General features: G+C 39.9%; 1 protein-coding gene across 1 annotated transcript; it reads right to left on the bottom strand.

Moving 5' to 3' along the window:
• Positions 1-216: 216 nt before the first annotated feature.
• On the bottom strand, positions 217-14,780 carry LOC149022469 (uncharacterized). Its single transcript, XM_089150549.1, has 4 exons — positions 14,237-14,780; positions 14,063-14,132; positions 13,848-13,955; positions 217-900 (listed from the first exon to the last, which is right to left on the bottom strand). The coding sequence occupies exons 1-3, from the start codon at positions 14,567-14,569 to the stop codon at positions 13,894-13,896; spliced, it is 465 nt and encodes a 154-aa protein (XP_089006675.1). The 5' UTR covers positions 14,570-14,780; the 3' UTR covers positions 217-900; positions 13,848-13,893.
• Between the last annotated feature and the right edge of the window lie 338 nt (positions 14,781-15,118).

Below are 15,118 nucleotides of genomic sequence, written 5' to 3'. Positions count from 1 at the left end.
TCAATATCTCCAAGATTTGTTGAGTAAAACCATAATGCTTATTTGAGGTGGAAGGTAGTGAACAAAATTATACCATATAGGTTTTATACCGATTTTCATATGGTAACAAAACCGAACTGTGCCATTTTTTCATACCGATTTATTACCATTTTCATACCGTATCATTTTTCAAAATACCATTTTCATTATGTATCGTGTTTCAAAGTACCATTTTCGTACTGCACCATATAAATTCGGTATGAGGTTTTCAAATTCAATACCGTTCCGTACCGAATTACCAATACCGTACCGAATCGACAACCTTATCTGAGAAGTTTCCTTATCGTCAAGTTTCACCACCACGTTGTCTACTCGATCACGACTGAAATTACAAACTAGTTATTCAATCTTTGTTCTATTTAATTTAAAGCCTCTTAATTCCAAAGTCACCATGATTCTAACTTAGTATTAATCTCAACTTGAGTCTTATCTACCAACACAATATAATCAGCAAAATACATCAAGGAACCTCGTCTAGAATGTCTTTGGTAAACGCTAGTTCGCAACCGACACTTCCACCGGAATCTAATTAAATTAAAATAAAGAAAGAAAGAAGCAGTAAAAAATCATAATTGTTGCTCTTGACCCCAAAAAAGAAAAATCTCAGAACAGTTTCTTCCAATACACCTCCCTCCCTGAGAGAAGAGTTTCAGGAATAGCTACAGGAAAAGGGATCAGCCTCCGTCACCATGTTTTTCATTAAGAGAAACTGTTCCAGATATTTTTACCCTTTCTCCCATGGGTACAGTATGATATAACTGGGGCTTGGGAAACACATGGAAAAAAATGATTTAAGCAAACTAACGATCTACTCCGGGCAACTTGTACAAGCAGAAATCGACCCAAGCTCAAAGTCATGACCTGCGCGAGGACAATACCATCATATTAGAGCATAATAAAGCAATTCAACTAGGGAAAATCAAACTACTGATGCTTCACACTGCAATCTATAATTGTTCAAATCATGCCAACCGTGGAAATTACAAACCAAAAAATTGCATAAATATTGATGCCCAGGAGCTAAAATATGTAAGAAAAAGAGAAAATATGAAGTCGAAGAATTTCCATACTAGGATCTTAGCCTGCAACATCTGAACAGCTGTGGAATGATTTAAATCCTGGTAAAGAACCATGTAAAGATGGAAATTACAATGTGTTACCTACGTTATAAGTTAAAGATTGGTATCTCAGTCAAGATGCGTGGGTAGCCAGGCAGATACCCAGATTGGCCTGAACAACTTCACAGTTCTCACACACACAGACACACTGAACACAGAGATAGAGGAGTGAGTTCTCACATTCTATTCTAATTACAAATATATTTTTATTTACCTTTTACTTCTGAAAATCAATGAAATATAAGGTATCCCCGAAATGGTCCATCTTTACAACAGACAACGTAAGAGCTCCTTTCATCTCACTCCATAATTTGAACTAGAATCATTTGAGCTACCAACGTCACTAAGAGAATTCACTTGGAAACAAAATAGGGACAGCTGATTTGTCTCAAAAAATTGCAATGTCCCAAAAGGCATGAGTCAGGACATCCAGTACAGCCACATGTTTAACATCCACATCGAAAAACACCCTGTGGACAAATCCATGCGGAACCAACAACAATTCAGATCATGTGGCTAGAATTGATTTTGATTAGTGTAAGATCAGAGTAGGTATGTCAGAGGCCAGACAGTCCTTGACTAAAAGTTGGGGAGAATATGTATTAGGGTTCTATGGCACTTTGTGGAGATGTTGCTTAACCATGGGTGTTTTGTTAACAGCAAAGTAGAGTCCTTAAACTTGATTAGAAAGTTTCTAACACACAACTTCAAGGAAATGCGGGATAATCAAATGGAATTCAGTTACAGTGGTAAGCTCGTTCAAGATGAAAAAAATCACCAAAGAAACAACATCTAATGCAATATTTGGATAACACTTTGTTAGATCTCTATAGGATCTCGTCAGTAAACAATTCATTACAGGAATATTACTTGACAGAATCCTATTTTTCATAGCCTATGAAATCGAACTTCTTTGTCTAAACAAAGAAAGATACTGAAACATATCAAAATCCCATTTTGCCCGGCATTTTGGTCATTTCTATGACCAAAACAACTTTTAAATCTCCAGAGTGGCTCGTGTAGATTTCTTTGCATGGTTTAGCCTTTGTAACTATGTCTTGACAATTAGTTTGCATTTCCACGAGTTTTCGATGCATATTTATATTTGTGCCTCAGCAGAGGCATTTCTAACTTTCACCATCTAACCTTTTTTTGAATTTTTATGCACTCATGTTGGTTTGAATGCATGTTGATACTACTGTTTATTCATGTCTTGATTGTTTACAATGTTCAAGTGTGATTCAGTGCCTTTTGAACATATTCTTAGTTTCTTACCCTTAAAAGAGAATTTTCATAACTTGGGCTCGTCCTTGTCTTGACCTTGCCTTTTACCACAGAGCCAGTTTTCCAAATACGTATAGTACACCAACTAGATTATCAAGGATGCATAATGTATATAATTACCTAACTTAGCATTAGTAATTAGGATTAGAATTTTAATCTTAATTAGCCTAACTATGTTCATTAAATTCGACAAACATAACTAAAATCTTCCCAAAAAAATTAGTTTAATCAACTGTATAATACAACCATATACAACAAAGTGTGGTTTACTACTGGGTTTGGCCGAGCAGTTGCTAGGTGCCTAATACCTTCCTAACCCGAACTTGACACCCACCCAGAAATATGGAGCAGACCATCTCCCAAAGGTCGGTGTGCAACTGTTCCCAATGCTTTCTGCCTATTGCACCTACACTAACCGTTGCCTTGCCCCCCCCCCGGTGGGAAAAAGAAAGAAAAAAAGTTCTCTTCCTGGACAAGTTAGTCACCTAGAGGCCATGAAAACTCTGGCCAACATGGAAATGACAGGCCGGAAGAACTAAGCTCATAGGTCCTTCATAAAGACACCAGGCCATATTTTATCTTTTCTCTGATGAAGTGTCAATCAACATGCTTGGTCCTATCATGTGGAACAGAATTATGAGCTCTAATGGTTGCAGCCTTGGTGTCACCAATAGAGCCTCCTAGTCCCTCAAGAATCAAGTTCAAGGTAAGGTCACCATTAAAAACATTTACCTTTACACATAACTGCTAAAGGCCCCACCAATTGTTGGATGGACATGATTACCTAACTTGGACATACCAACTTCCTTTAAGTAGGGCAAAGTTTTCTCAGTGTCATGCCATAGGTTTGAGGTAAATCCTATGTCAACAAGGACTGCTGGCTCTTTATTTAATCTGAAAGACAAGGATCCAGTGGGTGCCATAATAGAACTACCAATTGTATCAGTCATGGGGAACCACATTGTTTCCCACTAAATCCTCCTCATCTCCTTGGGATGACCATGATGCTTCAATGAAATACCATTGTTATGCTGATGCAACTAAATAGTCACAATCAAGTGATTCTTTACCAGGAACAGCTGGTTAATGGAGTAAACCTGAGTGGAAACAAAGGGCCAAGTAAGAACGAATAACAATTGGTATCACATTTCTTACGGCAGGGAACCTGGACATGAATCTGATCATATTCCGTTTTCAACTCTGTAAAGAAAACATACACGTGCTCCATCTCATGCTTGGTGAAAAACCTTGGTGGGTCAGTGGGATCAATAGATACTAGGCAGAAGCCCAAATATTGCCATACGATGTTTCAGCAGGGAGTACTAGACAGGGATTGATAACTCTTGTGTGATTTCTTGAACTTGTTGGCACAAGCTATAAACTTGAGCATTATTGTCAGACTGCATATATAAGTTTCACAGCATCCTAGAACTCCTTAGCCTAGTTCAATCGAACAAGACCAGGGTTGATGGTGGGTCCCAAGCTTCCAACGAATTCAGCAAAAAAGACATGACATGAGCATCACTCATCATTCACCAGCTGGCTATAAGCAGCCACAACATTCACATGTTTCGGAAGTGCAACCAATTACAACTTCTGATGGATCATGAGCCTACAAGCCTTAGAAGTCAGGTAGTTAGCTCTATTCAACTTGGTGGTTCAACAGGGTATTAGGGTTATGGCCACGGGTTCCAAGATGACAACCACACTACCTTGACTCCTCTGTAGGTAAAATTGAACTTTCTTGCATTTAAAGGGGGGGGGGGATAATAAAGAAATAGGGCCAAACAATACTCAAAACACTAGTAGAGAGCAGTCAATACACAGAAAGTAGCATAGAACTGCATTAATTAATCGATGGACAGTGAAAAAAAATCTAACATGAAGAAAGAGATCCAAGAGTAACTATATAAGGGAGTCGCAGTCTGTGACACGGAAAGGACAAGAGGGCCCAAGGGCAATGAGAAGAGGGGCAGGACGCAGTGTTTGAAGTATTGGTCAATATCATGTCGTATTGGTCAATACGTTTCGCTATCAATTGGTCACATACAATACCAACCTATATGTCTCAGGTTTTTTTTTTTTCTGAACGCCAAGTGCATTGACTGTCATTAAATGCACCATCCAACATGATCCGATACAATGCAATATGTATGCTGATACAATGAATACCCCCAATGACTTAATAAGTATAGAAACATATCGATGATGCACTATATAAATTCGAATACTGTTTATGCATAAAATTGATTGATACAATAAGGACACAAAATTCGAAAACTTTTAAAACATCAAAAAAATAGGTATGTATCAAAATGTATTCACCAATATGAATTGACACAATACTACTCAAAATATAGCCATTTTTTGCCTGGATTTTCCAGAATATGAAACAGAGGCACAAACAGCAATGCTGCCCTTGAATGTCTGGCAGATAATGAACAAGGGTCAGAGGCTGCAGGCAGAACCTGGAAGGCTGGAAACAGGGGGCAGAGGACCCTGGCAGAAGGACCAGGTAGACCTGAATTAAGGGATAGAGCCCAAGGGAGGCTTGGTGGAGCTGGAATAAGAAGGGCGAAGCCCTGGCAGGAACAGACAGCATCAGGTAGATGTCAGAAACTTAGCCGAGGCCTAGTGGCATTTAAAAAAAAATGAAGAGAGGCTCCTGGTGATAAAGGCAGGATCAATTAGAGGCACTTATGGGTGATGAGGTTAATGGAGTAAGCACCAACCAGAAACATGATGGTGCTAGTAGACAATGAAGAAGGCAGCATAATACTTGGGTAAAATGCCCAACCTTGGTAGGGTAAACCCTCTGTCATTGGATGACCTTTACAAGAGATCAAAGAAGGGGTAAAAAGAAATAACTCCAAAAAGAATTCGGCTCTGATACTAAAAAGTTTAGAGGAGGAGAATTGAATGAATAGAATGATTTGCAAAGACATTACAGGCCACCAATTTATTTATGATGTGAAATCACTACAAATATGGAATGATAGACTCAACCGATACAAAGCACGATTAGCAAGACCAACCTGCTCGGTGAAATATACCTGCGTACTATGCCGCAACTTGGCGATATTTCGGTGTTTCAGTAAGTGGTGACACGAAACTGGAGGTCAAAACCGACATTATAAAATGTCGCTGAAACAGGGATGCTATGTCGCCCAAAGATCAAAATATCGACCGTGGGGAGATATATAGCCTTTAAGTCAATTTCTCGCCAATTTATCAGCGATTTATCACCGACATATACCTATCAAGAGTCAAAGTTTCACCTCATTTGGGCAAAATTTCAACTCTGAAAACTAGAGCTTCTCTCTCTTGAAACCCTTAATTCTTGCACTTTTTTGCGTTGATCTTTCAAAATATGAGGGTTGTTCTTGCATGACTGACACCAACAAACACGTGCATCTCGTCGATCACGCAAGGTTTCACTTGAATCTTGGAGATTTTCATCTCAGAGGTAACCACAATTCTCAAAACTTCATTTTTACAAAATGCAAGATAGAATGTTGTTGGATTGCTCTCGCCTAAATATATGTTGAACATCGTGGGTCAATCTACAAACTCACGGTGTCCGAATTTTTTCACAAAATAATTTATTTGTTTATTTCCGAAAGTGAAAATTTGTATTTTCCTACATGAAAATGCAATAGATATACATGATATACATCTAGTATGATGATGGAATAAATATATGTTGAACTCCATGGGCCAATCTACAATCTCATAGAGTCTAAATATTTTCTCCACCCAATAAATATTATTTTATTTTCAAAAATAATTTAAATATTTAAAAATATATATATAATTAATTATGGAAAAAAGTGAAAAGGGGGAAAGAGGTTTTGAAAATTATAAAAAATTATGGAATAGCTCTCTATGTGTGTTTCAAGTGTTGTCCATGCAGTATCATCGCCGGTTTTGGTATGGACAGCTAATTTTCTTGCCAAAAGATCTTAAAAATTCATTTTATATTGGGAAAAAATTATATGGACACGGGAAAATTTACTAGCTAGGTAACATGATTGTTTCTTTGTTTGGGGAAAATTATTTTGTGTTCAGTGACTTATGCAATCACTTTATATGCAACAGTGATTATGTTTGCTAGTGGGAGTCAGAGGGAATGTGTTCACAAGTTGGACAGCAGGGACAACCACAGGGACAGGCATAGGGACAGCCACAGGGACAAGTACAAAGAGCAGTACGAGGAAGGGGTTGACCCTGCATGGCAATATTCTATGGCAATTGACAGAAACAAAAATAAAACACAATGTGGTAAGCAGTTACGATCAAGTGGCATCTACAAGTTCAAGGCACACATCACTGGGAGTTCAACAATGTGGCCACATGAACAGAGGCCAATGTGGAGGAAGTGAAGGCAATCAAGGAATCAGAGAAAGGGAAGGCGAAGAAGAAAGAGGAGAAGAGGAGAGTGGACAGAGCACTAGATGAGGCAATGTGGGGACCTTCAGCATACAGGGTTGATTTTGATTATGAGGAGGATGTTAACCTCGTTGATGTGGGTAGAGAGCAAGAGAGGAAGATGAGGCGTGCGATGGCAAAGAGTAGGACATCACACCAACAAGAGCAGGTGACGTAACCAAGGTTGGGCCCCCTAAAATTGGGCCCAAAAGCCAGACCCAAAAAAGACTTAAAGCCAATAGAATACCCCAAGGGTATCTTGGTCATTTTCCAAGCCCTCTTTTGGGGCTCAATATGGGTCTCGGCTGAATCCCCTTAATCCAAAGTTCATGGATCTACTTTTTGTTTTCTATTTGAGTTAGTAGTTTGAGAGTTATAGTCCTTTTAAAGTTGTGTTAAGTTAGTTAATTGTGGATAAGATTCCTTATCTAAGAGAGGATCTTATCTTTTAGAGTTTGTTTTTATTTGGAAGCTATTTAGTTAAGTGCTCTAACAAGATTCCAATCTAAGAATTGTGATCTTATAGTATTTGACTCCTTTTTAGGGGTGGCAGTCTAATGTTGGGTTCCTCATACATTAAGGATTCCCCACCCTAGTCAAAGTCTCTTATTTTAGGCTACAAGAAGCTTCTTCTTGCATTGCAATTTTCAATTTTGAGTTTACGAATGAAAATTTATTGAAGAATTGACTCTGAGAGTCATGGGAGCCGTAGAGATGACCTGCAGCTGCTTTTAAGCTATTGTTTCTGCAATTCTCAAGTTTTTTCTTCTTCAAGCATCAAGCAACAATTCCAGCAAACCTTCTCAACATACAAGTACAGACCTTCCCCCACCCCTTTCCTCTCCTGCACAACCATTCCCAGCCCCCGTCTCTGCTTAGGCAGCAAACCAGCAGCCCCTCTACCTCCTACAAGCCCAAGAGTCCCCTTCCGCTTTAGTTCTCTGTAATTCCAGCCCCTTCCCCTAGCCATCGTGACCTTCCCCCACTCCCACTCTCTCCCACGGCTTCCAAATCCCAACCCCTTTTAGGATTCCCCTATCCTCTACTCTGTTTCAGCCCATCCTAGCCTCACTAGAATCGCAGAAGCCTCTAGGTGTCATTCCTAACATCAGTTTCCCGAAAGCAGCCCTATTTTCTGGGTTTCAGAAAAGGCTGCACCTCATCTTCTTCCTTGAAATTGCAGGAATTTCAGAATTTTCTAGAAATCAGAATTTTATTGAGTTCTATCAATTAGATCCTAGTCTAGTTGAAGGAACCACGATAGAAGACAGTTCTGATCTGCAAAACCACCAAGCTTAAAACCCCCGTTCTACCCTAGCCGAAAAACCCTAGAAACCCTAGTTTTGTGCTGGTTCTTACCTAAGAAGATCCTGAAGATTTAACCCAGACCCTGGGTTACATCAGTGAGCCAGAGCTAGAGCTCCAGGAGCATTTGGATCTGGGGCTAAAGCATCTCGAGCAAGGGGAAGGGCAGTATTTATGGCATGCTCAGCAGATCATAGAGTCAAAGGGTCACTCCTCCAGTAGCATCTGATTATCCATGCCGTCAGGACCCAATCCTAGAGCAAGATCCTAAGGTTTCAGGGAGGGGGGGCCAAGGAGCCCAAGATATCAGGTGCATGGAAGAACATAAAGGACAAGCTTAAAAATGCAGTGGCAAAGTGGATGTTCTTCCACACCATTCCAACAAACACAGTTCAAGGACCATACTACAAGCATATGATAGACACCATTGCAAAAGCAGGTCCTAGATATGCTGGCCCCACCTCTAAGCAGCTGATGACTACCTTACACAAGATGAGGAGTTGCAGAAATATATGAAGGATATGAGACACTTTTGGGATACTTATGGATGCACCATTATGCCTGATGGATGGACCGGTCTGACGAAAAAGTACAACTTCATGGTGTATTATAATAGAATGACAGTATTACTGAGATCTATGGATGCTACCATTCATGTGAAAGACCACAGATATATCCTTAGTCTCCTAAAGGAGGTGGTGAGTGAAGTGGGGCTGAAGAATGTAGTGCAGATCGTCACCAACAATGGCTTTAACTTCAAGAAGGCGGGTCAAGTGTTGATGAGTTCACCTCAGTATCATCTTTTTGGATACCCTATGTAGCCCACTGTATCGACCTCATGTTAAAGGACATATGGAAAAATCAACATTATCTTTAGCATAGTGGAGAAGGCTAGATAGGTGACAAATTTCATTTATAATAATATATATGCTCTAATGAGGCGATCATGTAAAGGGGAGTTGATGCGACCCGATCAGACGAGATTTGCGATGAATTTGTCACCCGCAGCAGTATACAAGAAAAGAAGACGAGCCTGAGATTCATGTTTGCATCTCAGGAGTGGTTTGATTAGGTTGGATCTAGGTTAGATGAGTAAATTGTATACAATTATTTCATTTTACAAATTATTACACCAAGTACTAAATACTAACTTAATGTGTTTGTCATAATTCAGGACCCCGAATGGGCACGAGGCGCAGGCCACCATCTCATCTAATGATTTTTGGGAAATGTGGGGATTGTCTCACAAACCATGGAGCCCATCATAAAGGTCTTGCATATGTTGGACTCCTCCTTAAGGGGGCCACTATGCTCTACCTGTCTACAGCCATTCAACATATAAAGAGTACCATACAGAGAGCAAACCCTAGATGTTACCAGGGTTTCTTGAACATCTCGTTGATAAATGATGGACCACATATCTTATGCATCCGCTGCATAAGGCTAGTATGTAATTATCGTGGGTTGTTGCCTTGTTGGTATTGATAGTTCATTCAATCTTAAATCTTATTGTGAGTTTGCAAATTGTGCAACCTATTATTTCAACCCCAAATATCAGTACAACGAACATTTCAAGTTGGACACAGACTTGCTCAACATCACGATGAAGGCGATTACAAAGTTGGAGCTAGACCCGATGGTCCAATCATTTTGCAATAATGAGGTGAGATAATGAAGAATTCGGACTTAGGACTTGTATTTGATTTTTGAAAGAATTTAGCTAACCATCATTAGAACTGATTGTGGATAAAGTTGTGTAGGGACGGATTTAGGTCCTTTAGTTCGAAACTTGCTGTGAGGGAACGAGATGACGTTGATCCAGGTTAGATGGATTATTATTATTGTTACACTTTACAGATAAATAGCTTATATGTTTAACTATTAACTTAATGTTTTTGACATGATGCAGTTGAGTGGTGGGTTCTTTATGGTAAGAGTAGAGCGAACCTCAAGAGACTAGCGATCAGGATCCCCTCCCAGACTTGTTCCGCCTCTCGATGCGAGAGCAACTAGAGTACATTCAACGTGATCTTCTTCAAGAAGAGGATCAGATTGGGGAACCAACACCTGAACGATCTAGTCTTTTGCCAATACAACATGAGTTTTAAGTTGCAGCACGCCAAGGAGCAAGCTGAGGGTAGGCTGTTGGACATCGACCCTCACTGATATCTTCCAAGTTGAGGCAGAGGACCAAGATCCCCTCGCTCAATGGTGGATGGATAGAGGTGAACTAATGTTGGACCAGCCTAAAGGGAGGCTTGACCCAGGGATTGCTAGAGCTGCGGGGTTTGATGTGGATGAATTCATGGCATCTCAGGATGGGCAAGCACATACACAGGAGGAAGCCAGTACTGTGGATAAGGATTGGATGATGGCACCTAATGAGTTTGTGCCTTCGATGCTCAATCTACATGATATAGATGACACTCCCGCTCCCAATCTGGGCAAAGACACAATGAGCCACAAGACTGAAAGTGATAGGATGATGACAATAGTCATGGTGGTGGAGGAAGACTTCAAGAGCATTTACTAGTTCTATTATCAGAGACACAACTGCCCCCCCCCCCAAGAGATATAGCAAGGAATCTCACTTCACACATGTCACACAGGCTCAAGATCATGGTAGGGAAGCACATCGTGGTCATAATGCAATCTACAGCCGAAAGGGGAAGGGGAATGGGAAGCACCACAGACATTGTCATGAGGATGACACGCAATCATATGGAACGTACGGTTCTTTTGTGAATCCTTTGCATCCTTCAGATCCAACAGACAGCTAGACAGGCACGATGGGATCCATGAGCTCAGATGAGTCTATAGGCTCCACAGCTTACTTATGGGGCCTTATGGTCTTTATGGTGTCCCTCCCGCTTATGGACATTATGGTACGAGTAACCCTTCGAATAGTTTGTACTATGGTTATAGTGATGGACATTATGAGCATATTACCTCGAGGGCCAGACACAACTGCGAAGTCCATATTTGGATGGGTTATAGACTTATAGTACCACCATATCCACCAGCACCACCAAAGCCATAGGAGCAAATTCCTTGGCCCTATTCTCATTTCCCTCAGACAAAATTTTTTGAGGCGGTGGATGACGATCATTACAGAGCTACAATTCAAGACTATCTCAACAACCATCAACAGGGAATGTCATGGGTTCAGTATATCAATATGTTGGGGGAGAACATGATATATGGTACGATGGAGTATTAACAGGGCATGGAACCACCGAGGCACAATATTTGGTATTGAGATAATGGGATCCCTAATATGTACTTGCCTACACTTGTCTACTTGTGTATACTTATATAATAAATTTTAGTAATTCTCTTCTTTCTTGCAATTTAATGAAGATCTCTTTGTTCTCTTGCATCATTTGCATATTTACATTGTTTTATATTCATTTTCTAGACTTCCAGCTTTGCCCGCATATAGTTGGGCATGTGCTGATAAAAAACACCATTTTAGGTTAAATTTTAGGCCAAAACAACATTCCCAGTGTGTTTATTGGCCTAAAATTAGGCTAAACACCAAAAACCTGCCCAAAATAACCTCAAATAGCCCCCCGAACTAGCGACCAAACTCGCAAAAAAAAATTCCCAAATTTCAACAAGATTTTGCCAAAATGTCAAGGGTGCAACCCAACGAAATTTTGAACTATGGGCAAAATATAGAAAAGCTAAAAGTGACCAGATCAATGTTCAACATTAATTATCAAAAAAAAAGATATTTGAAGGTTGCTATTTCCTCATCTGTTCACAGCAGTGAACCAAGAACCCTGATAGGGCCTGCTAAGCATGCAAGACTTTCTACTTTTCTTTACCACACTTTCTAAAGTAAACTTTCTATTACATATATGTGGCACCTAATACTTGTGTGTTTCTGCTTGAGCTATGAATTCCCAAATAACAATCTAGGAAATTTGCTCCTCATATCAACATTTTTTCCCCCGATTGGGTTGTGGTTGGGATTAGGGTTGGTTATAACAAAAAGAAACACTAGGAACAAGTCACCTATTACTAGGTCAACGCAAGCTCCTTAATATGAAGTCAAAATGAATCAAATCTCCCCAACTAGGATCCGAACCTATGACCATTTTCAACCAAATGCATTGCTTTGTTAAAATTGTAAAAGCTTTTTAGTTAATGAACTATTTCTAGTGGAAATTCAAAAACTAACTATTGCAACAAATAAGTAGTCAAGCCTTGGGCATTCATCTTACCCCCCCCCCCTCTTGTTTCCTTTTTTTCCCCCTTCCTCTTTCTCACTTTCCATCTACCAAAACCCAAGAAAAATGTTCTACTTTTGAGTTGTGGGCAGATTTATCTTTTCCCCTAAAGCAAAATGCAAGAGAACAGGAAGAATTTTTTCAAGCAAAGATTAAAATTGGTAGGATAAATAACATTTCTCTTCATGATTAACATCCCCCATCACATGTTTTCTGCTTTTAAACAAATGTACTTTTGTGGATAAATTCATCACCCAAAAGAAAGAGAAGGGGGGGGGGGGGTTTGTACAAGGGATGCAAGGCAACCCCAGCCAAAGTAAAATAAGACAAAGCCTCCACGAGAGCCACCTAGGCTAAAAGCAAAAGAAACAACAATGAAAAGGGAGGGGGCTCAAAGGCAATAGGCAATGGCCCCTAGTTCTTCACTTTTTTCTTTTTCTTCTTCTTTCTTGAGGGCTTGAAATTGACTTGGTAGTGCCCCGTGGGGACACAGTTGCTTCTCCTACAGCCATCGCAATCAAAGGCTTAAGTCGGCTTAACAGTTTCAGCATCATTCTCATCATCTAATGTGTCAATGCCCCCACAGGAGGGAGGTGCCAGATTGAATGAGGCAAAGGGTGACAAAGGGACTGGCCAAGGACTTGATAGATTTAAGAGGGAGGGGGGAGAGGAGTAAGGGGAGGATAGCATAAAGGATGACCAACTTTTAGACTAAAAAAATCAGAAATTGGGATTAAACAAGGAAAGTTAATCTCAGATGGCTCAGCAACACACCAGGGAAAAAAGCCAATAAGGGCCAAAGTAAGGAGTTGTGCATCTCAATGCAAATTAAAAATCCAAAAGATAAGAAAGGCTAAAGATTGAAATTATTGTCATAGGCCAATGTAATGAGAACTGAAGATAATATCAATTGTTAAACATTTAAGAGAACAGACCAACGAATGGAAAAGCATTCAGGTTAAACAGCCAAAATAGTTAGGCTAAGCTAGGCAACAACTGTGACAAAAAAAAGCATTAAACTCAATAGTGAGGAGTTGTGTAGGTCAATGCTAACTCATGCTTGCCATCCCATTAATACAACTATCATATGCTTCAAATTCAACCTCACTACATTATTAGCTTCCTTTTCATACTCATTCTCGTTCTTTTCTCTAGCAAAGTTTTCAAGACAAGACCTAATAAACCCTGATGGAGAATCAGTAGGTTCGGTTAGGAAACTGTGAACAATAAGACCCACAAACTTTCAAAAGAATAGCAATTTACATGCTGCTGAGATGAGAGCAAAAGAGTTGGCCTTCTAGGAATAGCTTCCTCTCAGAAAACTACAGAACTTAAAAAGAATGAAGTGAGGTTAAGCATACAGGTGTGCCTGTCTCATTATTTTGTCCAAAAATGTAAAGCAGTAAATGAAGTTTCAAAGCAATAACGAATTACTTACTTTTCCCGTTTTATTTTTTTCAAACAAGAAGGGAAAAAAAGGGATTTTATTTGGTATCCGCATCCCCCTTCAACTCATCCTCTGTATCCGAATCGCTTGCATTATAACCTGGTGAAAACCAGAAACATAAATATCGAACAGAACCATAATTTGGGGGAGCCAAACGAAAGGAATAATCAAGCTCATGCGCAAGAAAGAGAGGGAAAACATCCCACCTGGATGTTTATCGCTGACCTTCCAAACTGAAGATCGACTTCTTGAAGCTCTCGAAATCCAAACTCTTCCCTATAACCCATCAAGCAATTAAAATTCCCAGAAACAAAACCAATCAAAATCAGAAAATAAACGTAAACAGCAATGCGCCAACAAAAACCCAAAGAAAAAGTTACCTTCTGGACATCTCTGGCAACTCCATATCCACTAAAATACATCTGGCCAACCAAGACCTGCATACCAGTATCACCTGCTTTGGCCTCCTTAAGCGTGTCTTGAAACCACCGCTTCACACAATCAGCAACTACTTCCTTCAGCGGCACACGATTCTGTCTCTCACTGCTCTCCATCTTCAGTTTTAATTGCTTGGATTCGCCCGATTTAACTGTTTCTGGGGCAATTTTGATATTTTTGGATGTGGGTTTTGCCTGCTTAGGATATCTAAGCTTATCTGATGTAAGCCTCGCGAATTCTTGTAACCTGGCTGCAGAAGGGAGTGATTTTCCCATAAAAGAAGTTTTTCCTCCAATGAATTAAGGGTTTATAGGGCTTCCATTCTACGTTGCGCAAGGAGAGTTGAAAACTTGCCCATATCTTAGTCGAGTTGATTAGGGTTTTAGACGGAGGAACATCAAACCCTTCTGCAAGAGAGAGAGAGCGGTAGAACAGTGACTGGAAAGGTGATGCTGAAAAGTGAATTGATTCAATTTATTCGGTGAGAAGATACGTTCGGTCCCAGCTGTGCAAGGTCATTCCAGCGTAAAATAATTTGAAATTCAATTATATTATGGTTAAAAGTGTAAATGAACGGACGTGTGAATATGTTAGCTCAACATCGTCAAATTTGTTAAACTAAATCTGAATTGTTCAATAAAATTCATATTTTTTCTTCCATTATTTATGGATTAGTTAAGTTTAACCTAATATCATAGGTTGTCGATTCTCGTTGGTGGTAACATCAGGGACGGAGCCTCGTTGGGGCCGGGGTCTGGAAATTCAATCAACATCATAACCGCTACTTCATCTTAAGCATACATAGCTAGGATTGTTTCCAAGAG

The sequence above is a fragment of the Hakea prostrata genome, chromosome 3 (assembly GCF_041222555.1).
Source record: "Hakea prostrata isolate BN-2017 chromosome 3, UWA_Hpros_2, whole genome shotgun sequence".
Lineage (NCBI taxonomy): Eukaryota > Viridiplantae > Streptophyta > Magnoliopsida > Proteales > Proteaceae > Hakea > Hakea prostrata.
The sequence above is the reverse complement of the archived record's forward strand: the minus strand, read 5'-3'. Positions and strand labels throughout refer to the sequence as shown.

Bases quoted from the DNA above. Each gene is read 5' to 3' on its own strand.
- LOC149022469 (XM_089150549.1), bottom strand. From the start codon at position 14,569: ATGGGAAAATCACTCCCTTCTGCAGCCAGGTTACAAGAATTCGCGAGG. The intron at 14,133-14,236 runs GTAACTTTTTCT...GATGGGTTATAG, and splicing joins TTGCCAGAGATGTCCAGAAG to GGAAGAGTTTGGATTTCGAG. The intron at 13,956-14,062 runs GTGGGATGTTTT...GGTTTTCACCAG, and splicing joins GGTCAGCGATAAACATCCAG to GTTATAATGCAAGCGATTCG.